We start from the raw sequence: 25,081 nt of genomic DNA on the forward strand, positions 1-25,081 counted from the left end.
GTGGGGGGGGGGGGTTTTTGGGGGGGGGGGGGGTGGGGGGGGAATCGTGCAGCAACATCAAATAACTAACAACTTCCCAATTTGCATTTCTCTGAGAATGGTGCAGCATCTCTGTTTAATGCACTTGCCTGTTCATCCCAAAGGGGTTGCCAAGTTAAAGGAAGCATGTTATTCAAGGCATTTACTGAAGGATGTATCTGAGATAGGAACCTTATGTGAATACAAGATAGACGACAGAGATAACCAGAGTGGTTTAAAGACAAATTCTCTTTTATTTTTATATACTAGATTTAAATATTAAGATAAACATACCAAACAATTTTTAAAATGACTGCATATGTGGCAAAATCAAGTTAACTGTTTACTTGGTTTGGTAACATGTCAAACATCAATTTCCTCTGGTTTTCAGTGACCTTCTCTGGGCCGTAATTTGACATTTAGCTGAAATTGAATCTGGATGAGATGTGTAACTATACATAAGGATATTAAAACTCCGCAGCCTATCTAAAATAAAATCATTCTCAGCTCACCTTTATGGACAGATGTCATTGGATTCAGCTTTGTCTCATGCCTATCATGTCAATTACCAGTTTATGGCAGGTGGCTGAGGGTCAAGGGCAAATGTCCCAAAATCTATTTCAAGTGGTAAGACTGGATAAGTGAGAAAGGTAGTAGTGAATGGGAGCTCTAAAATGTGCAGACACCTTTTGCAGCATTACACATGTTTTGGGTTTACTTTTTAAGTAGTTGTTAAAAAAGGCTAAACAACTACCTGATGAAAATAGAAAAGGATGCCTATCTTCTGCTTACACAACCGCTTTACATCAACATTCCTCAGGGAAATTCCAATACTTTTCTTCCCTTGTCTCTCGGACAGAATCAAATTCTTTAGAAAAGGAGTAGGGGGCTTGAAAATGAGGAGAAAAAGGAAAGGGAGGAAGAAAGATGGGAGGCTCTATAATCTTTGGCTCTCACAACAAACAATTAGCCCCCTTTCTCTGTTTGAGGTGGGGAGAAAGTGGGGTGGGGGGGGGGTTGGAGAGAAAGCAGAGGAGACAGAGAGGGAGAAGCAGCGAGAGCGATGCTCTTTTATGGCTCTTGTCATATGGATGAAGGCGCGGCGCGTCCATGAGAGCGCACGCTCACCTTCAACAACAGGGCGTCCACTTGGCCTCCCGGCCTTTTCAGCCGGGAGAGACGAGCTCCTCAGGGGGCCATTAGAGCATGAATAGGGGCCTGACAGCCCTGTGCAGCTCTGCAGGGCATCCATAAACGCTGACATATTGACTCCCCATGCCTCTGCGCCGCCTGAGTGTGAAAGCGTGAAGGGCTTGAAGGGTGGGATTCTTTTTCTTTACTACTGACTAAAACTAGGATATTATCGACAACATGATTGTTTGTTTTTAACTCTAAGAAATACTTTTATATTGTTGTTCTCCAGAGTACTGTCTAGGCTTGTTTTGTTTTAATATCTAAATTATGGTTTTGACATACTTCTTTTGGTGTGGATATTAGGGGAATTGCACTTGTTACGGTGCAATTACAACGCAAAATCCTACATTTAATGAGCATATATGAATTTTTGCTAAATTAAATGTCCTTCTTTTTTTTAGAAGAAAAAAAAAACAGATTAGAAAAGGTCCAACAGAGCCACATGGACCTATAAAGACTTCAGAGGATACAAAATGTGAACCTTGTTAGGACAACCATCGCCACCTCTCGCTTCCCCACTAACACTGAGCTTTGCACTGGGTTTTCTCTTCTGTCGAGCAGAAAGTCACCGCCTGAGCTAGAGTCTTTGCTAATTGAGGTCACAGCGAAAGTAATGAAATTAACAGAGAGCACAAGAAAGTAGAAGGGAGCCCATGGGGGTCTCAGCCAAATGGCACTGGAGCCAGAGCCTCGGTCCCCCAGCAAAAAGCTCTAAAAACCTACGCAGGAAATCAAACAGTAACGTCTCAGGGCTATGAGCCGAGGTCTCCTGGAGGAACAAATCATTTTCTCAACAAAGCCAAAGAGAGATTACTGGGCACAGTATAGGAATGCACAGCGGACATTTTTATGTGCCCAAGGGAAGTTTCCTAATTTTCTGGACAAAGCTGGGCAGTAAATATTGTGGCAAAGTTTGTGCGATATAAAGGGCACTAGGAAGGAAAGACGAGTTGTGAAGTATGATAGAAACTTTATTAAAAACTCAGGATTGATGTCAAAAAAGTTGTTGTTTTTTGTTTTGTTTTTTTACAGAAAACACTACATTTACTTGACTGTTTTGAGTTATAATGGCCTTTTAATTTATATGTTCTTATAATTTTATTCCTGTACATCCTGACATTGAGTTGTCTCTGTAATTAAATAAAAAACAATTGTTTGTTTGTTGAGACCTCCAAAAAAGACTTCGTAATGTTTCAAAAGTACTATTATAGTCCACTATTATATTATATATAATAGTGCACTGACATTCAGTGGATTGCAAATAAACAACCCTTTATATTCAATAATTTAATGAATATTTCCTGTAAAGAGCTTTTTTTCTGGACACAGTGAAGCATTACAGTTGTTGGCATTAATTTCCGAGATCCTTTCATATTGAGGGGTTGTAACGTGGTACAGTAGCAAAGCTTTTTATACTGAGACTACATATTCCCCAAGGAGAGAATGACTGGCGATGCAGAAATAAGCCCATTAGTTGAAAATAGGGGACAACATTAGAAGTTGTTATTTTGTCGGCAAGGACAGGAGCTCCACCCCACTGTTTGGACAACCGCGTAGACATTTTAACTTGGCGGGAAAAAAACACATTTCTGATTTGCAACACTTAGGGAACATGTTTATTGTCTTTGTGGTTGTGAAAAAACATGCACAATTAAAACAAATGAATATTTCAGTGGTGAAGCAGATCAAGAGCATAAAATGTGAAATGTTCTGGCCCTAAGTAGCATAGGCTAATGGCGATTTTTAAACTAGCAGACCATGGTCAATGTTTCTCATTCATCACTGAGGGAGAGCACGGGCACACTGTGCTAAACGTAATTACTGTTGCACATTATGTGGGCTATTCCTGTATTGTAATAAAATTAGCCAGAAATGCTTTTTGTCTTTTCTAATGCAGCTCCATGGTAACCAGTGGACGGTCATAATGCAACACACTGTCCCGATCTGTGCCAGCTGTCAGAGTTTGACAACCTTAGGTGGCAAGGCAAATTGGAGGAAACTACATTTCTTTCAATAAATTATGTGGCTCTGACCTGCTCATCCATTGCGCAATTTAACATGGACATTATAATGTCCTGATGCACTGTATACTAATTTTTGTGATCCTTCAGCTTTATTGTTTGGCAGGATAAAAATGGTTTAATTACCAAGACAAAAGTCCCAGTTGTTATTACTCTCTCCATCTTCAAATTTCTCTAAGATTACAGACAGGCAATAAATTCAATTGCACTATATTGTTTATTCTATATTCTACAAGCTGCGGAGAACAATCTTTGGGGTGGACTTCAACATAATATTTAAATATAAAAAGACAACATTCAGCCAAAACAGATTGTTGTAATGACAAGATAAAATTCAAACCATTTTTCCTGAATCAATTATAATCATCATAATTAATATTATTTAAATGGGAACAAATGCAAAACCATGATTCATGTTAGCCTGTATATTGTATAATTTGTGGAATACCTGCAAAAGCAGTTTGTAAAAGCTTTCACAGGGTTTAAAAAGAACACTATCAAATTCATCACAGAAAAAAGATAGTGTTTTGTTCAACTGAGCCACAAGTACAAGATGGCACTGACTTCTCTGCTGGAAGATTTGGCAGAAATCGAAGAGGTAAATGCATGCCAATACTTGTCTCCTGACTGATAAGGCATAAAAAAATGTAAGTTAGTGGTGGACCTTTCACAAATGAACTGGCTTTTGTCATTATTTGACATTATCTGTCAGCAACAACATTTATGTTGTTTGGTAGATAACTTATTAGGCAAAATGGCTATGATTTGTGGAATTACATGGTCAATTGAATACCGTTTACAGCTGAAATTACTGAAATAAACTTTTCCCTTTGGCAATTCACCTAGTCGAGACAAAAACAAAAAGACTGAAAATTAGATTTTACTAGAAACACACAGTCTGTTCAGTCTATGTTTGGGGCTTGTTCTCCTTGTCCTTAATGCCATGAATGCTCAGAATCATTTTATTGCTCGTTGACATTGTTATTGGTGCTTTCTGACAACAGGCAACATCGTCTGTAGAAGTCATGAGGTTAGTTAATTACACTTGTTTATTGTGGCAAAATGATGGCAACTTCTTTAATGCTCTGAACAACTGCACCAGGAGGTTTGTTTTAGCGGATGTTACCTGAATCTATCTGTTTTTTTGTTTTTTCTTTTATCTGGAGGCCCGGAGGAAAGATGCCAAGAGGACATCTCAAAGCAATTAAATGAGATTTCTGTCCGGTAAGTGTAGGTTTTTCCATTAAAACCTTTGAAACTAATCTCCCCTGCTGAGAACACTTGTCTCTCCTCGTGGCATGGCCAGGAATCAGCAGTGAGAGATAAATAAATGGCTTTTAAAAAGCATTGGCCCACTTGTCAAGACACATATCCACTTGAGAGCAGCAGCAGTCCACATGTCAACTCATTCTCTTCCCATTTCCTCTCCTCTCTTTGCTAAGATACTCCTGTCTAATGCAGTAGAGGGGCGCAATCCCACAGGGCTAAGCAGAGCTCTGTCATCCCTGAGTGCTGTTTTTCCTCTGGACAGCCCGGTCCACTACTGAAGGTAATACTTACCGATCAGGATTCATTACAACACCAAATCTATGAATGAACTGCCCACCGCAAGCGAAACCCACGACTAAGACACAACTGCCGAAAGAAGAAATAGACCTCCTGGGGACCCCCCTCCAAACTAATTGGATTGCCAATACGGCCCACAAACGTTTGAGAAGTCGAGAAAAACAATGGAGCAGAAAATAAATACCCTAAAGCCACAATGATGACTCCACTTGGTAAACTAACACAGTATTGATCGTCTTCTTTTTTTTGTTTGTTTGTTTAGAAAAGCCTCATCCCTGCTAATAGCTGTCTCAGAGTGTAATCTCTCCCTTGTCCTCCCCCTCCTCTCCTCCCCCTCCACATTCCCTATTATGTGGCTCCTTTCAGTGCGCCTCAAATAGTTTAGGTTCAGTGTTGCACTGGGGTACGGGGCATGGGACTGGGGACCAATTGTTTGCTAATGTTGACACCTGCCAGAGCAGGCTTGGCCTATTTGGGGCCCGCCAAGCTGCAAACTGGATGCTCCCCCTCTTTAGCGAGATTAAGTGTGGGTTGCTGGGGTCACAAATCACTGGACTCCCTCTGATGTTGTGAGGCACAGAGCCAGAGACTGAGAGGACTGAAAGAAAACGCTGGAGAGGGAGGGACAGAGGAGGGAAGAGGGATAAAGAGTGACAGTCTATTGTTTACTGAAAAGGAGGGGAATAATGTATCTTCTTGAGTGCGCGTAAACCAGTGTGCCCCATTCAAAAAATATATCAACAGTGAATCCACGTTGCCAAAGCACACAACAGTTTTCTCCCTTGCTTTCTGTCTCCTTTTGGGGCGCATAAATGATCAGGAGAACATTTGAAAGCTTTTTGTTTGAAATTCAGCATTAACAGGAAAGACCAATTGTCACACTCGGCTCTTGGTCTTCACATAACAGCTTGTGCAATTTCCACACAATTTAGGAGAAACTGGGATGCGAGGTATCTGCATTTATGATGCTTCACAGGACAGATTTTCTGGGCATGATTTTCACCATATGCGACGCATATAAAACGACTTCTGTTCTTCGAGAATAAATAAACATTTAGATATCGTATACTGCATTTCCATAAACTATAATTTCTTCAGAGAAAAGTCTAAGAAAAGGCTTGTTTACCCAGACATATATATCTTTTTCTTCTTTTAAGTTTTTTAAGCACATATATAGTACAAAGCCCAAGGGAAAACCAGCGTGGCCATGACAGACAGTGGCCAGCTCCTCCTCCCCCTTCCTTTGCAGATGTACATTAATGCAAAAAAAGGCAGAGATCTGAGCTGCAGCAGAAGCACCCTCTCTCCCTTTAAAACTACTGCTGTCCAGCCTGATCGTGTCAGTTTGAAGGCCCCTATTCAAAAGTATTCATGCATCTGCCTTTGAGGCACAATAGCAGCTAGTTTATAAACTGTCTGCCCAGGCACCCAAAGGCTTTAGTTCGTATTGTTTTCAGCCCCTTAATAAACTTTTTGGAGGAGTTCATCAACTTGCCTGAATAGCCTATGCAGCAAGTCTCAAGACAGAAAATAACAGAAGGGCCTTTTCTCCTCCCTCTTCTTTCTCTCGTCCTTTTCTAGTGGCTGTTCACCTAACAATGCTGAGAGTAGGCTGTCAGACATCACAGAGCTTTTTTGTAGCCATACAAGAAAAAAAAAGTATTCAATAAAAAGAGAATGCGGCCTCTTAAAATGGGAATCGAAGACGATTGTATTTTCACATTTGCACAGAAGGCTAACTCAAGCAGCACAACAAGTTCAAAAGTTGTTTATAAAATTAAACTGCATATGCATATAAATTTATATAAAGAGTATTTATAAAGCATTGGAGTCCTTATTGCAGCAAAAATAACAAATACTTTACAAAAGTTGTAGATACAGTTGTGTGGATTTAAATTTCAAATGCTCATGTTTGAATTTCTAGAAAAAAAAACACAAATGTGAAGATATTAGTTTTCTTTTCTATTCTATAAATTCAAAGATTGCCTGACACCTGTTAGACAGGCAGCACAGAGATGACGGGATGCAATAAAATGTAATTTTGGCTGTAAGCCATTAATCCATTGTTATACCTTTAAACTCTATGGAAAAAAAATAGCCAAACTTAAAAGTCTTTACTAGATGTCTGCTGTAATTAATTTCATACCAAATTAAAACAAGGCAATCCAGTCCATGCAGGCTGGCCTGTTTAGCCCACTGGATGGCCATAATTGAAGTAATAGCGGAAAAAAAGCCTGCTTAGAAAATAAAAGCCCGCAGCGGTCCGATTCAACAACTTCACCATCCAACCATGCCCCCCCACCCCACCCCACCCCCACCATCTGACCCAAAAAGGCCTTATTGGCTGCCCCGGACCAACCACCTACTGTTTCCCACCAATGCACTCGGTGTGTTTTAACACCCTAATTAGATGTGACAAGTTCAATGAGCTGGTTTCAGAGGAGGAAAAGCTGGTCAGGTTATGATTTCCGAGTCAGACTCACAGGGGAATCTCTGGACAGCTGATTCCTGTCAGCCTCATTCATCTTCTTCCAGCCAATTAAACATCACTGCTCACAAAGCGGTAGCAATTTGGGAGAATACATTAAAAGCCTGAAGTGGAAATGTAAATGTTTGAGGCGATGTCAGTTGGCTGGTAACACTAACATAGGCTAATAATAATGATAATAACAATAATGGCAAAAATCAGCATAAATTGAAAAATTTACATAGTATAAGACTGGATGGTGTGTACGTACACTATGTACTAAAATAACAGGTTCATAAATAAAATTATTTTCCAGAATTTAACTGTCAACGCCAAAAAACCCCATAAAATTACCTTATATAACAAGGAATTAATTTACCTCTACAAACATCAAAAATCTGAATATACTGACATTGTTAAGCCACATTAGCTTTTAACGATACCTATATATTTTGATATGAATTACACCAATAGGAAATCATGTGGGAAATAAAACAAAAGTATAAGTCAGACATAATTCTGTGACCTAAAAGTACAACGTTTTGTCACTAATACCCTCACCTGTTGACATGAATGTGTGATGCACATCAGAAGGCTTTGTGTCTGTGTGTGTGTGTGTATGTATGTGTGTGAAAGAGAGGGGAAGGGAGTCAAATTTAAGCAAAGAAAGAAAAAAAAAGATGAAAAAGTGAGATTTTCTATTTATTTTGGACTACTGCCCTGCAGGCACAGTGCAGGATTCCAGAGCCCCATAGTGAAAATTGGCAGAATAAAACACAGACAGAAATGAGAGACGTGCTGAAGCAACCTACTGTTGTGACAGGATACCTGGAGGGCAACGCTTCCTCTTTAATTTGTCTCGTATGGTTTGAGACCCCCAACCAGACATTCAATCCTCAGAGTCTCTGTAAGCCTACAGAATTTAATTCTTGATGGTGAAATTATATGCTATAATTAAATATCATATCATTTAAAAATGCTCTGTGGTGTAGAGGCATCTTATCAACTTGGTCTTCCTCTGCTTCATCGTTGTTATCACATTAATAGCAACAACATCTAAAATGGGCCTATCAGCATTTGTGGGGGAAATTGCAGGCTAAACAAAGGACACCTATGGGTTTACAGCTTATATTCTGATATTTCCGAGCAGGAAATGTTAACCTTGAAATGCTACTATCTGCGCCTAACAATGTGTGATCATAACCCCATAAATGAGGGGAGAAATTGAATCCTTTTAAGTTATTAAGCAGGAAAGGATTATAAACTCGTCTTTATAAATGAGCTAGAAATCCCCATGTCTTCTTCTGTACACTTTTAAATTTCCCACAAGAAGCTGGGGAGGAAAGATTGCCCCTTTTCAAGAGCCCCACAAGAGATGGAAAAACCATTTTTGTGCCCAGATAGGGAGTCGTCCCACATGGTAAGCGCCACTTTAATTAATAGACAGCCTTGAGAGGTATCACTGTCAGCCTGGATAATGGTGGTAGAGCCAGTGTTTGTGCTTCCATGAATATTTCTGATGTGATCAAAGTCAAATGCCAGCACGGAATGAATTTAAGCCTACTCCATTTTTTTTCCCCGCCTAATGCTGCCGACACTTAAAGCTCCTGACACTGAAACGTCTCTCCAGTATGGTAGGCCTACAAGCTTACTACACTCCTTAAAATTGATGCATTACTCATTACACATAAGCAATGGGTTTCATGTTATTATGTGGCAAGGTTTGCTCATGTTACCTTGCTGGAACCAATGGGCTAATTTGTTACACTGGTAGTAGATCTTTGCCATAAAATATCGCAAATGTCATTAACAACAAATTTTTTAATTTTCAAAAAGCTGAATAAGAAATTTAACCTTTTCTATCTGGTGGAAATGCTTACACACATAATTTTCATCTTAAGCCTGGTCAGTGTTGTAGTAGCCTTAAATAAATTAATGGATGGAGAGGAAAAAAAAGACAGGTCTATAATTTAGCTTGTGTCCAGAGGTAAGAGTGTCAACAAAAACTAGGATTTTAGCCCACCACTGAAGCTAAATTTAAAACTCCTTACATCAACTTAGGCCTACTGACTAACTAGCATTACTGAGCAGGTATTAAAGGCTGCAAGACACTCATGAGTCTGAGAAACATGTCATCCTGCCACTGCTTATTATATTAATCATAAGAGAAAGATGACAGGTAGGTAGCTATCACCTGTGCCAACTAAACATAATCAAAAAACAAGAAAAATGTCCTTTAAATTCAGAGATCAGAAGTCTTGAAAACTACTAAATAAGTCACATCTCTCCTATACATAGATACACACACAAACACACCCACCCACCCACCCACACACACACACACACACACACACACACACACACATATATATATATATATATGTTAGGTTTTAATTGTTAGGTTTAAGCAAAAATTGTTTAGTTAATGAAAATTTAAATTTCGTGTAAATTTCATATTCAATAAGCCCCATATTTTGCCACCTTACAATTCTTTGTATTAACATACACACAGCCCTAGATTGCAATAATAATAATAATAATAATAATAATAATAATAATAATAATAATAACAACAACAACAACAATAATGTCTGTCTTTCTGTTCCTGCCCCCTCTATAAGAAATGTAGGCCTACCGATGTAAATTCCAGTGAAATGTGGCTTGAGTGGCTGCGGGGACAGGGGAGGTTAATCCGAGTTTAATGCAGTGAAGCACAGCGCAGGGTCTGGGCTATGATGGGTATGTTATCTCTGCCCAACATTTGGGTCTCCCTCAATTTCCACCCAGCCAAATAGCTGCGAGAAAGTGCAGATGGAGTCACTCTCAATGCCTGAGGAAAAAACGTTATTAATAGCTAAATAACTTCCCCATACTTTCACTGAATCTCTCTCACACACTGTTCCAGATGGATTTGTTTGAAGTGGTCTCTCGCTTCATTCCCCTGTCCTTCTCATTCAGCACGGCTTTAGACCCGAAATATAGCTACATTATATTACCATACACTTAGAGACCGGGGGTGCTGCACGAAAGTGTGTGTGTTGGTGAGTGCGCGCGCGCATTGTGCGTTTGTGACGTGGAAAAGCATTGAGGGGGCAGCTTTTCACACTTCTCATCACTACCCGAGTTTATCGTTAATATTAGCAGAGATTATTCATTGTGTTTTTCTTTATTTCTGTAGGAAAACAGTGGAGGATAAACCTGAAAAAAACAACAACTAATTTTTTCGCAATTGGTTAATGTGTGACATGAAAGAACAAACCGTTACAGGTCATTTAGACCATACTGAAACAGACTTGAAAAAGGAACAATCTTGAGACAATTATTTCCTCCAAATATGTTTGAAAGAAAGTGTAGGTCACAAGATACGCGTCATATTCTTTGCATTACATTTTTAGCGAATTAGAAGAAGCCTCTCCTAAACTGGATATTTGGTTTGTCTGACTTCCTCTCACCTCTCCGCTGCTCTGTCACTTTCCCTCCCTGACGCGCGGAAATAATCCCACCTGGCATCTGTTTAATTAGTTTGACGGCTTCAGGTAATCCTGCGATTTGCTGAAGTGTCCATCGCCTGTCTCCACCTCATCTGACGGACAGGGTGGTTGCATTGGTGTGGCAAATGGACGTCGGACAGCTGATTCACCTTCTCTTTCTGAGCGGTGTGGCACAAAACAAAAGGATGCCCAAGTCTGCACAGATGAAGCGCAAACTTTCCCCTCGTTTCCTGCGCGTAATTAATCTTTGGCACAGAATTTTACAGCCGTACATGACCATTAAAGTGCGCGCAGTGGACGGGAATCTTATTTCTGCAGAAACAAAACGGAGGGTGGACCAACATCTCTGCTCGGTGATCAACAAACGATTAACAATTATGAGACTAGAAAGGGTCCAATACAGCAGCGTGAAAAGGTGGAACTATTTTCGGTGCATCCACTGAGTTTTGGTTGGTTTAGCTTCCGCGACATCCCCCTGAGAATTAAATCCACGTAACAAAATAAAATGCACAATATTGTAATATGGTTAGCAGTTTAAATACACGTTTAATAAAGCTAGATTAGCGCTGGGATAAATCCGTGATGTAACCTCTGAGAAAATCAAATACACAGGCCTAATAAACAAATAGATAAATAAATAAAGTCTTAAAATCTGGATAAGTAAACGAAAAAAAATCTCATGAATTTTGTGCCCTGGGCGAGCCACTGTGAGCTCCGCTCTGAGATGAAAGTGAAAAGAAATAAAAGGCTCTATTTAATCTGCTTTAAAACCCCTCTCCACATAAGGGCTGTGCTTCAAACTCGGAGAGTGAGGGGCTGATTGGGGATAAATACATTTCTTACCATGCCTGCGAGCTATTACACCCGGCACGAACACAGCCACCTATTCAGCAACCATCGTTTCCAGTGCTTACTCTAATAAGTATTAACATTATTAGATGCCATCCGGATGCCGGTAGTCTAAACTGCATTACGCAGAGGATGCGTCTCTTTTTATAGCAACGTAATTGAGTCCCAATTTTAAACACAAGCAGCGCAAAGAAAAAAAAAAAGCAGGGACATTATGTGGATATTTTTGAACCAACAGTAGAAAGTCAATAATAATGTGACGATAATGTCGTTAACGCTTTACAAGTCAAACTATCACATTACTCAGAAAACGTATAGTCAGTTTTACGCGGCTGAGCTGTGCGTAACGAGCAGACTCTCCAAAAAAACGTTATAGTTAGTTAGTTAGTTATAGCCAGCAGGGTTAACAGACCATCTACATGGACACTGGAGATATTTGCAACAAAATTGTGACATTTTTCTCTTAACATTAATGCGTGGTGTGACAGAAAAAAGAGACCGTTTTCACGCTATCAACTGATTCTTCTCCAACGGGCCATTATATAAAATTACAAAACTATCTACCAGCGGGGCGTACTGAATAATTCATCTCCTTTTATGTCTCTCTTTGCCCTTTGTCCAAACTTTTCTCTCTCGTTTACACGATTTTTGAATGAGAATGGACGGGCCTATACTCTCCTTTGCGCTGCCCTGCTTTCCAGGATTTGCTTTTGTACCTCGGACTCTTCACTTTAGAAAAGCGTCAATGGAGGGGAGGTTTTGCTAGTGAAGTTCATCTTCAAGTTTGAAAAAAAATTGGCAGTGTCTTTTTTGGGTAAAAAGGGAGGCTTTTGTGAACTCTTATCTAAACCCCATTCACTCATGTTTGATAATCAAAAGGGGCCAACCTTTATATCGTTTGGTAGCTGTGCGTCTTTTCACTCCAAGGGCAAGAAAAACAGTGCAGCACTTAACATAATGTGGCAACAAAATATGACAATAAAATCACAAGTCTGTCTTGTAAAATGCCAAACAACTCCATTAGACAAATTATTATTAAATAAAAATACTGTCACATTTTCTGCTTAAAAGTGTAATTGCTTCTAATGTCCCCCGTGTGTTGATATTTTATTACAATATATAATATATCATTTTAAATACGAAGAATAAATGCTACAAAATTATTATATACCAAATGGAGATGCCAATACATTTTAATGTTATTATAAGCTTGTGAGACACTATTGACAAGCGTTGACAGCGAATACCTGCATCAAAGCCTTATTTTAACCTCCTCGCAGCATTACTAATAGAGCAAATAATGATATGAGCATTGATTTCCACTTTAACTGACAAGTGGTAAATGTCAGTGAACTGACATCGATTGTGAAACGGGTCAACTGTCAGCTGTCGTTTAGAGGTCGTTAAATGAAGTGAATGAATGAGGAGGAATTCGCTACACAAATTAATTTTCTGCAGTTAAATACCTTCTGCCAAGGCTCTCATAAATAATTGAGTGAATGAACAACTGCTGGCTCGGAGTTAAAAGCAGGAATAAATTCTCTGCGTTTAGCTGCAGCTCGGATGTGGGACAATTTCCCAAGAGGACGTAAAGTAGGAAGTCTATTTAAAACAATTGCTTCCTGCTTACAAGGCTGTCATTTACTCTACATAATAATAATAGTAATAATAATAATTAGTTATTTCAGACATATACAAAAGGGCCATATACTTTCTGCTGTTAACTTACATTTATCACCGAGGATGCCATCGATGCTATGCTTTGTTTTCTTTTCTCCATCTTCATCCTTCTTATCACAGTCATCCTCGTCATCTTTTTTGCCAAATCGGGCCCTCAAAACGCGGCTGATGGAGCTCACTAATGGCAACAAAAAGGTAAATGGGTGATTAGCCCTAAAACCCATAAAAGAACCATAGTAATCCTATCATACATTTTTTAGAAGGATACCATACAAAATATAGCACATGAAAAGTTTTACATGAAGCAGCTTCGTTGAGAAAATGTTTTTAAAAAATCTATATTGAGCAAAATTATATTATATATAAATATAAATTATAAATGCGAAATAAAAATGAACTATTGAGCACTAAATGCATATTTTCCCCCAAAAAAGGTGATTTTTTTCTCCATCAAACAGCTGCAGGTGTGCTTCCTGCTACACTGAAACATTTTATTATCAGTAACTGGGGCTTAAAACATGTTGGACTCAAAGTGATGTTCAGAAGTGTTGCTGCAGTGTTCGCTCGTAATAAAGAAAAAAAAGTGCAGCTTACCAGATGAAGCCTCACCTGAAGGAACTGTGCTTCTGTCGCACACCCCGTCCTTCAGCAGCTTATCCCGGATCTCCCAGCTGAACATACCCGGGTTTTCTCTCTTGTACTCCTCGATCCGCTTCTCCACGTCAGGAGTTGCCACCTGCTTTAAGTTTGAAAGTGGTGAAAAGGCAGGAAAAAAAGACAAAAGCAGGGGAAAGAAGAAATTTTAGACAGTTTTAATTGAGAGGAATGTTAAAGATGAACAAGAAAGGTGATGCTATAAAACATAGGCTACAACGTATGAATTGAAAACAAAAGACAAAACTATTAATTATTTAGATTTAGATTTAATGGAAATATTATAGGCCAGTGAGCGGCACTACAGCATAAACTAAATATTTAACATAAATGAAAAACGATATGTGCCCATAGAGGCTACAAAAATAAGCTACTGTAATGAAAAAATATCAAATATGCCCATTATTTAATATTAAATATTCATATTACTGTATAATAAATTGCTAATGAGAACCACAGAGAAAAATAAATATATTATATGAACTGACTTCTCAGTGTTTTTATTTTAAATTTAATTTTTTAGGGTAAATGTTTTCATACATTTTTATTTGGTCGGTTATGTAAAAAAAGTCTATTTATTGAAATATTTAGGAGGAACAAAATATCAGATGTAAAGTTTGTTATGACCTTACAAGTGGGTTGTAATGTAGGCTAAATGTAATTAAAAATGTAGGAGACACTTACTAGTTAGACATCATCATTATTATTGTTGTTATTCATTTTTATTATTATTTCTAACACCAAAATACTTTCAAACAGAGGAGGTCTAACATCATGCCTTGATCGTTGCACTCCATCAGGCTACTATGATAACACAACCTCAGTTTTGAGCTCACTCAGGTGTCATGAACCTCGTGACGCCCATCCTCGCGCTACAGTGACCCACACACCGGTTCATGGATCCCACTCACCCTGGGCTTGCTGCCTCCTATGGCCCCCGGACGGATCGAGCCGGTCTCCTGGTATCGGCAGAGGATCTTGGAGACACAACCGTGAGAAACTCGCAGTTGTCGCGAGATTACGCAGGGTCGGATGCCGTGGTGGGCCATCTCCACTATCTTGTGTCGGATGTGATTTGGCAGTGGCCTCCCGTTGATGAACACACCGCCAAGCTGGTTCACCCTACCCTGGCCCAGAGGGGTGGATACTGTGCCACAATAAACAATAAAAGTCTCAAAAACAAGAGAAAACAACAACACATCCGGTCCTCTAAAGCTTTAAATGTTCACTGTTATGGTTGGCTATGTATGAAGTTAATGTGTTATAATCAAATAGTGGCATATTTACTATGTTGCTGACTTTAAAGAGGACGCAGTTTACGCACATTATTATAGTATATATTATACATTTTCAAGATAACGTCGTGCCAAATTCATCCAGCGTCAGTCTGGCTGACAGGATGTATCCGAGGCCACTTCACGATCCAATTTCACATTCAAGAGACACTAAAGAGGGTGACACTTCCCACCTTGATTATTCCTAGTCATGCTGTACAAATATTGATGTGATCCTTTGAGTCATCTCTCTGCTTTGTGTATTATTGCCATTTCCAGCAGCAGGCCACTTGAACATATCCAGGAGCTCGAGTAACTTGCGAGCTACGTGTTTTTTGTACATTTCAGTCCAGGGCACTTGAGCACGAACTGGGTGTAATGGGAAAACTGTTTCCATAAATGCATGCAAATACAAAGTGATCCTTTTTCCCCGCCCATATGTTCAGACGACTTGAGTGTGGACATCGAAGTTTAAAATTACCAATTAGATTGCTTTTGTGTGTTGGTGTGTATATGTGTGCGTATAGCCTATGTGTAACAATGGAAGTTAGACGAGTAAGAAATGTTCCATAAATGTACCAAAAAAGCACCTGCCTATTTATGTTATGAAGTTATGAAGGTAAATTAGGCCTTCTGTTAGCTCGGCCTCAATTATTGTACAAATAATTATTCAAAATAGAAATCTTTTTAGGCCTAGTGTTAGTAATATAATTTATCTATTATTTGACAGTCAAAGCATCAAAACTTAAAGCAAATAGGCCTACATAAATCAGAAAATTAAAATGAACAGAAAGAAATCAGGTAGATTCTGTATAATAAGCAAGAATTACTGAGATAAGATATGTCTAAACTCAAATAAACGGAAATCAGTTACAAATAAATACAGGCTGAACATATGCATAACAGACAATAACAAGATATTAGGCTGAATCAAAACACAACTGTGGGTTGATTTTCAAAGCGCCAACTCGTGCAACTATAATTCACTTTTGATTCAGGCTGTAACTTTAATCATCACTGACTGGAGGTCGTATTTGTTCACCCACCTTTATATTTCCCAGCATGTCGCCGCTAACAAACTGTGCTCTGTGTGACTTTCACGCTACAAGCTGACAGAGTGGAGCACTGAGGAGTTTTGTCACAGCACACGTTCAAACATCAAACACATGTTGTCGTTTTTCTTACCTTCCAGGGGGAAGCCGGTTCGCGGGTAGTTCTGGCCTGGCGCAGGGCGCATCATCCGAGGCACTGTTCCTGGTAAAGTAGCCATCCTGTAGCTACTCAGACAAACAACAAAACGGACTCGAACCTGCTACTCACACAAAGTCCAAGTCAAAAACGGGATGTCTTCGAAATGCTCAAAAAAAGACGCTCAATCGTGCTGTCAAATCCCAATCCCAGGCAGAGAAATTGGACAAGCCCTTCTTCCACCGGGGAAAATAAAAAGCGATGCTCTCCTCTGCTGCGATTAACGTGCCAAAATAAAAAAAATAAATAAAAAAAATAACGGCGGCTACGAGCGAGATACAAATGTGCAAAATATAGCAGCTGCACTTTAAGTTGCGTATCTGGGATGGAAAAATTGTTCTGTTATTCTTTTCCCTTGGTGTAGTTTGGATTCAGTATAATGTCTGCTGGCTGGTTGGAAGTAGTTTAAGTGGCCAACTTTCGTGTATGTCGTAGGAGGAGACACCCGAGCTCTCCCATAGGCTCTCTGGCCTTTCTTTTATGGATGAAAGAGAGTGGGTTTAGCCACAAGCCGACCGACCAATCAGAGCGACACATTCCACTTTTAATTCACTGCTGCCTCCCTCATACAGACTCCATACACCAAAAACCAGTTCAAAATGTTATTATATCTAAATGTTATCCTAATTCCTTCTCAAAACGTGTCTGCTTCCATGACATTCAGCTGTTCATGTGGAATATCAATGCTTTTAAAATTATAATTTTCTTTCTTTGAATGATCGGGAGAAACTCAATAAATTGAAAAATATACACTGCATCTATTACAACAGCCTACCAGAGCTGGTAAATAAAACGGAACTAATTTCGTTTAAAAAAAACATAATTTGAAGTTGATAAAATAGTTTATTATTCATATCGTCTGCAGGTAAAGGATTCAATTCCGATATAAAAAAATGATATTTAGAAAAATATTAGAACTAACTGAACAAAACCAACCTGTTCTCGATAAAACTTCGGGAGTCTATGTAGCCTAAATAAATATCATAGATGCATTGGTGCACACGCAGAGCTTCGTGTATAAAAATCACGACCCTAAATAACTCAGAGTCAGGAAATGATGAAGTGGTGTCTTAATGGACAAATGCTGCGCTAAAGAATCCCTGCTTGGCAAAGGTTAGACTATAAGATGCTTTTGCCTTGTTAACCTTTCAATTAAGTAAATGTGCGCAGCATGAACATCTAAATCGCTCCTATAGCTTTTGTGGTAATTACATTCGGATTGACCCGTTATTGATGACAACAGGTTGACTTGCCCTCGAGTACTTGCTTAAAGGTAATTGTTAAAAAAAATAATGTGCTACTATCAAACTCGAATAAAAAGAGCACATATGGCCGAAAAGAAGAGGTGCATGTGTCAACTCTGTGGGCCCACCGTGCATCTAAAATTGTGTGACAATTGCCGTGGAAAACACTCCTGGTGGAAGGCAATTTCACAAATAATTTTAGCAACAATTAGGGAGTGTGGAGGGGTGAAATGGCGATTTCACATGCAGATGTGCCGGTGGGAAGGATCTGGTACCCTGCCGAATAGCTATGACCCTCACTCTCCCGCTTTGGTTTGCTTCACATGGGACAGAAAAGCACAAAGAGACCGCCGCACCCTCCTGGGAAGGCGCAAAGAGCACTGGATTAAGTCAAGCATCAATCATGTAAAATCCAGACAATAGCAAATTCTATCTTATGGAAAGCGTCTTCTTTTACAAATATTTCACCTCTCTCTCTCTCGCTCTTTCTCTCTCTCGCTCTCTCTCTCCCTACAACAGGTAGGCCTATGTTCTTGAAACCAAACAGACACGCAAATAAAGCTAATCATCCCCTAAGTATCCCTGCAAATATCATTGGTTCACCACCGTCAGGTCTTGCCTCTTTTATCCTTGTCATTATCAGCCTAGTATCCATTTGTTATGCAACTGTTGATAATTACTCCAAAAAAGAAAATAGTTTGTAGAGTGTAGATAAATTCATTAACATTATTATACATGCATTTAAATGTGATGTTGTTTAGTTTGTAAAATCATAAAGACACAGGTGTTTTCAGGACTGCAGTAGGCTATATTCTGATGTTTTTGTTTGTTTTTAGGTATTTCAAGAATATTGAGGTAGTACTGTGCTATTACAGTTTCCATCCAAATATAAAAGTTAGTGGGGTGTACTATAGCCCGATTTTCATATTGTTCTTTGATCGCACTACATTGTACAGTTGTTTGTTTGTGTTAAACGTTTTATTGATATAACACCATGTTCAAGGACATTTTCAAAATCCAAATTTTTAAAATAATAAAACCTGCTTAAAAGCATGGTTTGCAGTGAGCTTAATCCAGAAGTGTTGAATAGAAAAACTTGTCAAATGTTTTGGTAGCCCATAAGCCAGTTTTAATTTTGTAAGACCATTTGAAACAAAAAAGTAAGAGCTCAGCAGCAAAAATAGATTTTAATCTTACAGTGCCTGTATATGGTCTGTATTTTATGTTTAGGAGTATATTTTCACATTGTTGTGGCACCATGTCCACTAGTGGGCGACTGGTACTCAAATATTATTCTAAAAAACAAAAGCCACATAGGGCTACTTTTATGTGATTGTATGCTGCTCCAGTGAACAGCTTTGTATTCCTAATGTGTGTTTGAATGCATTATATTTCTGTATTATCTGACCACAAGCAGCATCTGAATCACACTCGTCCTCGTCACACCCTAAACTCCATTTAGCCTGGTTGTTTCTGCAGGGTTCGGCTCAGCGTCTGGCTCATATAAGCAACTCTGTCACTTAAGTTTCCTTTCAGCTGCAGCAGACAGAAAAACACTTCCTCTCTCTTATGATACAGTCTCCAATCTTATCTTGATCAGGACCGCTCTTCAAACACTTCCCTACATAGCCTCTCATTATTTGTGTTATGGCAATTACCAAAGTTTCTTTTTTGCTTGTAGGTGAACACTTTGCTATCTCCATGTATTTTCTCTATAAACAACGTTTAGCTATTCACATTGAGGAGCGCAAAGAGGAAACATTGATGAGAGGCATCGCCAATTTAGGCTTTATCTTTGTCTGAGCTGAACAAAGGCGAGAAGTACAGGCATTAAGTGTATATAAACTTTTTATTTTTTTATTTTATTTTATAACAGTGCTTTTATCTTCCGGTAAGTGATGGTGGAGGGCTGAACGCAACCAAACAACACTTTCTGTCTTTAGTGAATGGTCTGCAGAATATATTTATACATACTGTATATTATAACAGCCAATTGACTTTCTGAAAGATTTCTGTAAGAGCTGATAAACCTTTCTACTGTGCTGGTGCATGCTATAAAAAACTCCATAAAACCAGAAGGAAAATCCTTTTTATTTTCTTTTTTTTTTTTTTTAAATTTGGGCCCTAAAGTGCAGATCATAGACAGTGAAATATATAAAACACACAAGTTTAGAAAACAGGCTGTTAATAAATAATTTACCCAAACAAACATAAACACAGTAAACATTCAGACAAATACTTTGTATCCTGCAGTGTTATGATCCGCGTTGGCCCGAACTATAAAATAATTCCATAGTTTCCTGAAGATATTTTCCATTTCGTGGGCATATTAATGCTGAAGGCAAGTTCTGTTCTTTGTTGACAATATGGCAGATGTTTTCAAAAATAATCTTACATCTGCACTAGTACTCAATACATGAATCATAAGCTGCCTTTTCTCCTCCATGATGGCTGGCCTCAACTCTGTACTGCATGCTAAATCTGCCTCTGTGAAAACAAAACAGTGGTCACTATGATACACTGCCAACCAAAGATTTCAAGGAAGAAGTTGAGTTGCACAAAGCACAAAAAATAGTGAAAATTTATCAGGTTTTATCATCATCTTCTATCCATTCATAGTTTCTCTGCTGCCAGGTTAAAGGCAATGGAGACACTTTCTTGAAGGTCTGCACTTCCACCACAGCCTTGTTAACTTGTTGAGACATTTTCACATCTGCTCAGAATTATCCTAATGTGTAATCATATCCTTATGGGAATAATTTTATCACGATATAGGGAGAGCGTATAAAATGCGCTCTTAGGAGAAGACTGGTGAAAAGCTTATTCTGAGTTGTAACTTTAATTAAAGAAAGCTGATTTGAGATACTCATCTCATTATGTATGGCGCAGGGAGGAGCTCTGAACAGGCATGTAGGGTCCGACATGGTGATGTTTGGTTAATAAGGAGAGCAAGGATGCAGGAATTCCTCAGACTCATTTGGAACAAGTTAGCCATACTTGTGAACCCCGCTTGAACTCCCACTGCCCAGTCTCCTGGCTCTATACAGTACTTATATAAGGGGGAAAAAAGGAAGTATAATAAAATAAAGCCACCACAGGTGATGCAGCTAGTTAGGAAAATGGAACACGTTTTCAAAAGAACAACAGAGAACACCAGTTCATACAACCATAAAGACTCTACAGTGTGTAGAACAAGTTCAGCATTACTGACCCTTTTTGAAATGGTCCTTAGAAAAGCTGTGACTCCCAACCCTGAATCTGAGGGATCAAGAAGAAGGAAGGAATAAGAACTGAGTAAAATATCTGTTACACACATTTTATTCAGTCATCTAATTGTTTTTTTGTTAAAAACTGAAAACTTTTTTACCTCGGACCTTGAAAATCCTTCAAAAGAAACAATCAGAGGAGAGAAAATCACTCTTTGGTTGATCTTCTCTCAACTCATCTCCAGAGTCACAAGAAGATATTGTTTCATTTTGGATTATCCAAAACCAAAAAGCTCTGAAACCATCAAATTAAAGCACAAGACATGCCACAACAACCTTAGTTTTTTCCTACATCACCATATATTCTATTCACACACAATGTGTGGTATGGGATTGGGAAAACAACATATGTTTTGTTGATGTCTGAGTCTGGCGTCTGAGTTATGAGTCATGGAGACATCTATAACTCAACTGGTGATCAAACACAGCCAAAGGCCACTTAGAGAGGGCAGCTCTCTCTTGGATTCCAAGGAGATCAGAGGTATCAGAGGGAGGACAAACCAGACATGGAAAAAAACAAACGATGGTGCAACTGTGGTGAAAATGAGAGGATAACTCTGCCATGTCAGGCCGAGCTGGGAACAAGGGAGAGAGTAAATATTGTTCATCAACAGGCCGATCTGCTCTGCAGAGAGAACAACTCTGTGAGGTGTGCGGGTGACATCACACAAACAGGCAGACTCAGCTGGATGGGTGCAGGGGTGGCAGCAGCGGGCTGGGGGTTGATCTGTGGCAGAGTGGGTGACATCCTGTCACTGTTCATTATAGTGTGAATTCTGTGCATCCTCGATAACACCTTCGATTGGCACTAGCAGCACAGGCATGGCAATGAAGCTAGTGACACTGGAGATAGAGGTCTGGAGGAAAGAAAGAGAGTGCAAGTGCAGTTTGATCACTAAGAAACAGGTGGAAGACAATAGAGATGGTGGACAATGCACTGCACAAAGACAGAAAATCTGAAGTCTTAAAATGAGAGGGATCTCACACTTAGAAGCCAGGAAGTAGCCTAACGGGGAACAAATAAGGAGAAAATACGAGGCACATGACAAAGAAACGATGATGACTGTTGTCTCCTCAGCGTCTCAGGACGTGCAACAGTGCTCCTTTATCCTCGTCACACAATACGTTAAGAAAGACTGAGGCTCTTATCATCCCACAGCAGAGCTCACCTGTCCCCTTCTGTTTAATGCAACAGAAAACCAATAAAGCACCTCTTTCTGTTTCACTGTCACATGGAATCACACTTTCACTTCAGCACCAGTTTGTTTAGCGTTTGTTTATGTAAAGATGGCGTTGGCCGTTAGAGTTTAACACGATGCCTGCTACTCCGAGTTGTGCATAAACAAGGTACCATGTCATAGCCAACCGCTGATCTCGTGTCTTTGATGATTCGCCTCAGACCGGCACAAACGCATTGAGATAATGCAACATTTTAAATGGTGTATAACTTGTCATGGCCGCCTACTATATCCCTAAGATAAGGCAGCTTTTGGTTTAGTGTCAGTTTCCTAAGAGAGGGGCATCATTGCAGTTGCACAAGGAGTAGTCTCTGCGTTGCTACTGGGTGTTCAATAAACAGGTTATACTAACACCTAAATGTGAAAGATCACAGATGAACAGATTTCCCCGAAGCCTGCATGAACATGACTGAGACTAAATCAGTGAAGGAACATTTTGTAAGAATTTGTCCTTGATGATATTTGTCGCTCGGCTCAAAATCCCTTCAAAGATTTGACTAGAAATTAACCAGAAGGCCTTTTCTATTAATTGGAACTTTTTTTTATTGATCAAACTAAACTGAAATCTACTTTTAAGTTTGTGAAATTTAAACCTGTTTGTGCTCTGTCCATTAAACCGAATGTAAGGAAAATCAAATATGGCTACCCAATCGTTCTCTTGTCTGCAGACAGAACTTGTTATATATTTACAATGTTAAAACACACAGTTGTTTAAACTCTTATTATGCTGTAACAACACTGGACACTGGCCTACACTGAAACCTTTAGTGATCTTGGCTGGAAAGGAATACTGTGGGTTGTTGGCATCATTTCATTACAGTGGCCAGTGTTACAATCCATTTTACACGACCAAGAATGCTCTCTGTGTGTGAGAGAGAGAGTGAGTGAGTGAGTGTGTGTTTGTGTGTATGTGTGTGTGTGTGTGTGTGTGTGTGGCATGTGATAGGACCAAAATGCTTGGGTATCACGCTCTGATGTGCATGCCAAATCCACTTGTCCTCTCACACAACCTACCAGTGTGGCTCTGCCGTTTCAGCTCTGCCAGCAGAGGTCTGGGGAGAGCAGCAACACAGGAAGCAGGTCACGACCTGTTAAAGCAGAAATCACAATGTGATGTGCTGACTGAATGTTTATAACCTTTAACCAGCTGTACCCTCTGTGCTCTCACTGGTTGTTAATTGTTTTAGAAAAAAATATTTGCATTCTTCAATAGAGCTTCACAGTTTTGAAGGCTATAGCTAAATGACTATTGCACATGACGAAGGATAGGTTATAGCGTTTTACCTGCCTATGCTGGGCATAGAGAATGAATATAAGTAAAAAGAAATGAAAAGACCATTCAGATAGTATTGGGTATGTGAACTTCTTTTGTACTTGTTGGACTTTGACAGTTGTGGAAGAAGAATTCAGATCCTTTACGTAGATAAAATCAGTAATGCCACAATGTAAAAATACTTACAAGTACAAGAAAACAATTAAGGTCCTACATTCAACATGTTGTCCAGAAGTATTATCAGCCCAAAATGCTATAATACTACTTTTAATACTATACCATAGTATTAAAAGAAAAAGTACCAATGTCAGACATATTAAATTACTGAATAATTATCACTGTTGCAAAGTGCTGTAAGAAGCATTTTTTCCCATTCGAGATGGCACCTCATATGCTGTTGGGTAGTTTAATATACTTAATAAATAATAAAATATATTAATAAAAAATATATATTTTAAATATTGATCATACGTAGCTTCAGCTGTCAAATAAATGTAGTGATGTAAAAAGTACAATCTTTCCCTCTGAAATGTAGTGCAGATGAAGGTTAAAGTAGTGGAACAAGGGAATACTCATGTAAAGTACAAGTACCTCAAAACTTGAGTTAAAGTACACATTCCACCATTGGAATGTGACATTTGTTACATGTCACACCAGCTCTCTTTTACTCTTTATTTGTCTTTCATTAAGTGCAGTGTTTTATCTTTAACCCGTTTACTATCAAAATGTTGTTTCTCATCATTAATGATCCTGCTTATTGAAGATGTACATAATATCCCATAACACTGTTTAAGCCCTCCAAGAATTGGTTTGCTTCTTAAAGCTGAAGCTGTTGAATAGGTTGTGTTGTGCAAGATGTAAATGATACAAAACAACATTTTAGTGTGGTGGTCCAGGTTGAAATGATTGCTGATGTTTGAAAAGGGATCCAGAGTACCATTTTGGCAGCACAACAGTTTGCTTTGGTAAATTAACACTGTTGGTACATAATTAGTGATACTTAAAAGCTTAGTTGTTGTTGTCAAATCAGTGAATAAGGACTGCTATATGTATGTAGTTGGTTTTGTCTATCACCCACAAAATTTGTTGACTGATGCAAGCAACCTCATGCCTCTCAATTCCAAAGAACACAGAACATTTTGGCTTTACTGAGAGACTGCAAGAGTAGACAAATCTTAGGAAAGAATTATCAGAAAAGAAAAGGTCTCTTTGTTAATTAAGATAAAAGTAATGCCTCCATTTTGCATGCTATAACAATTAGTCTCACCACAACCATCTGAAACATCCTTCCAGAGAAGAGAGATCACTTGACCCCCCATCTGTGACCAAATCCTGTCTTTCCATTAGGTGCTCTCTGCAACCATAACGTCTATTTCTGCTCAAGCTGGATACAGATACTTAAAAAACCAGAGGGCATCACAAAGAGCTCACAGACCAGAAGTCACACGGTGTCTCTGATTGAAAGGATCCCTTATTCTGACTAATCTTATGAATCTTATGCATATGGTGTTCCTTTCAAAAAACAAACTTAAAACATTTCCCATTCTGAACATTTCCCTGTACCATTTTGAATACTGGCACATGTTAGTGTTTGCATC

The 25,081-nt window shown here is 39.0% G+C and overlaps 1 protein-coding gene across 5 annotated transcripts in view; it reads right to left on the reverse strand.

The window, feature by feature from the left end:
- Positions 1–16,484, reverse strand: part of pax7a (paired box 7a) — a 44,195-nt gene extending 27,711 nt beyond the window's left edge. For 3 of the 5 annotated variants that reach the window (XM_046076204.1, XM_046076208.1, XM_046076206.1), the window contains exons 1-4: positions 16,400–16,484; positions 14,852–15,087; positions 13,881–14,025; positions 13,336–13,464 (exon numbers count right to left, since the gene is read on the reverse strand). In XM_046076204.1, the coding sequence (XP_045932160.1) occupies positions 13,336–13,464; positions 13,881–14,025; positions 14,852–15,087; positions 16,400–16,484 (595 nt within the window). The remainder of the gene's footprint in view (positions 1–13,335; positions 13,465–13,880; positions 14,026–14,851; positions 15,088–16,399) is intronic. The other 2 variants (XM_046076207.1, XM_046076205.1) reach the window with 2 other exon arrangements.
- Positions 16,485–25,081: the final 8,597 nt, after the last annotated feature.

Source organism: Micropterus dolomieu, linkage group LG18 (assembly GCF_021292245.1).
Source record: "Micropterus dolomieu isolate WLL.071019.BEF.003 ecotype Adirondacks linkage group LG18, ASM2129224v1, whole genome shotgun sequence".
In the NCBI taxonomy this organism is placed as follows: domain Eukaryota; kingdom Metazoa; phylum Chordata; class Actinopteri; order Centrarchiformes; family Centrarchidae; genus Micropterus; species Micropterus dolomieu.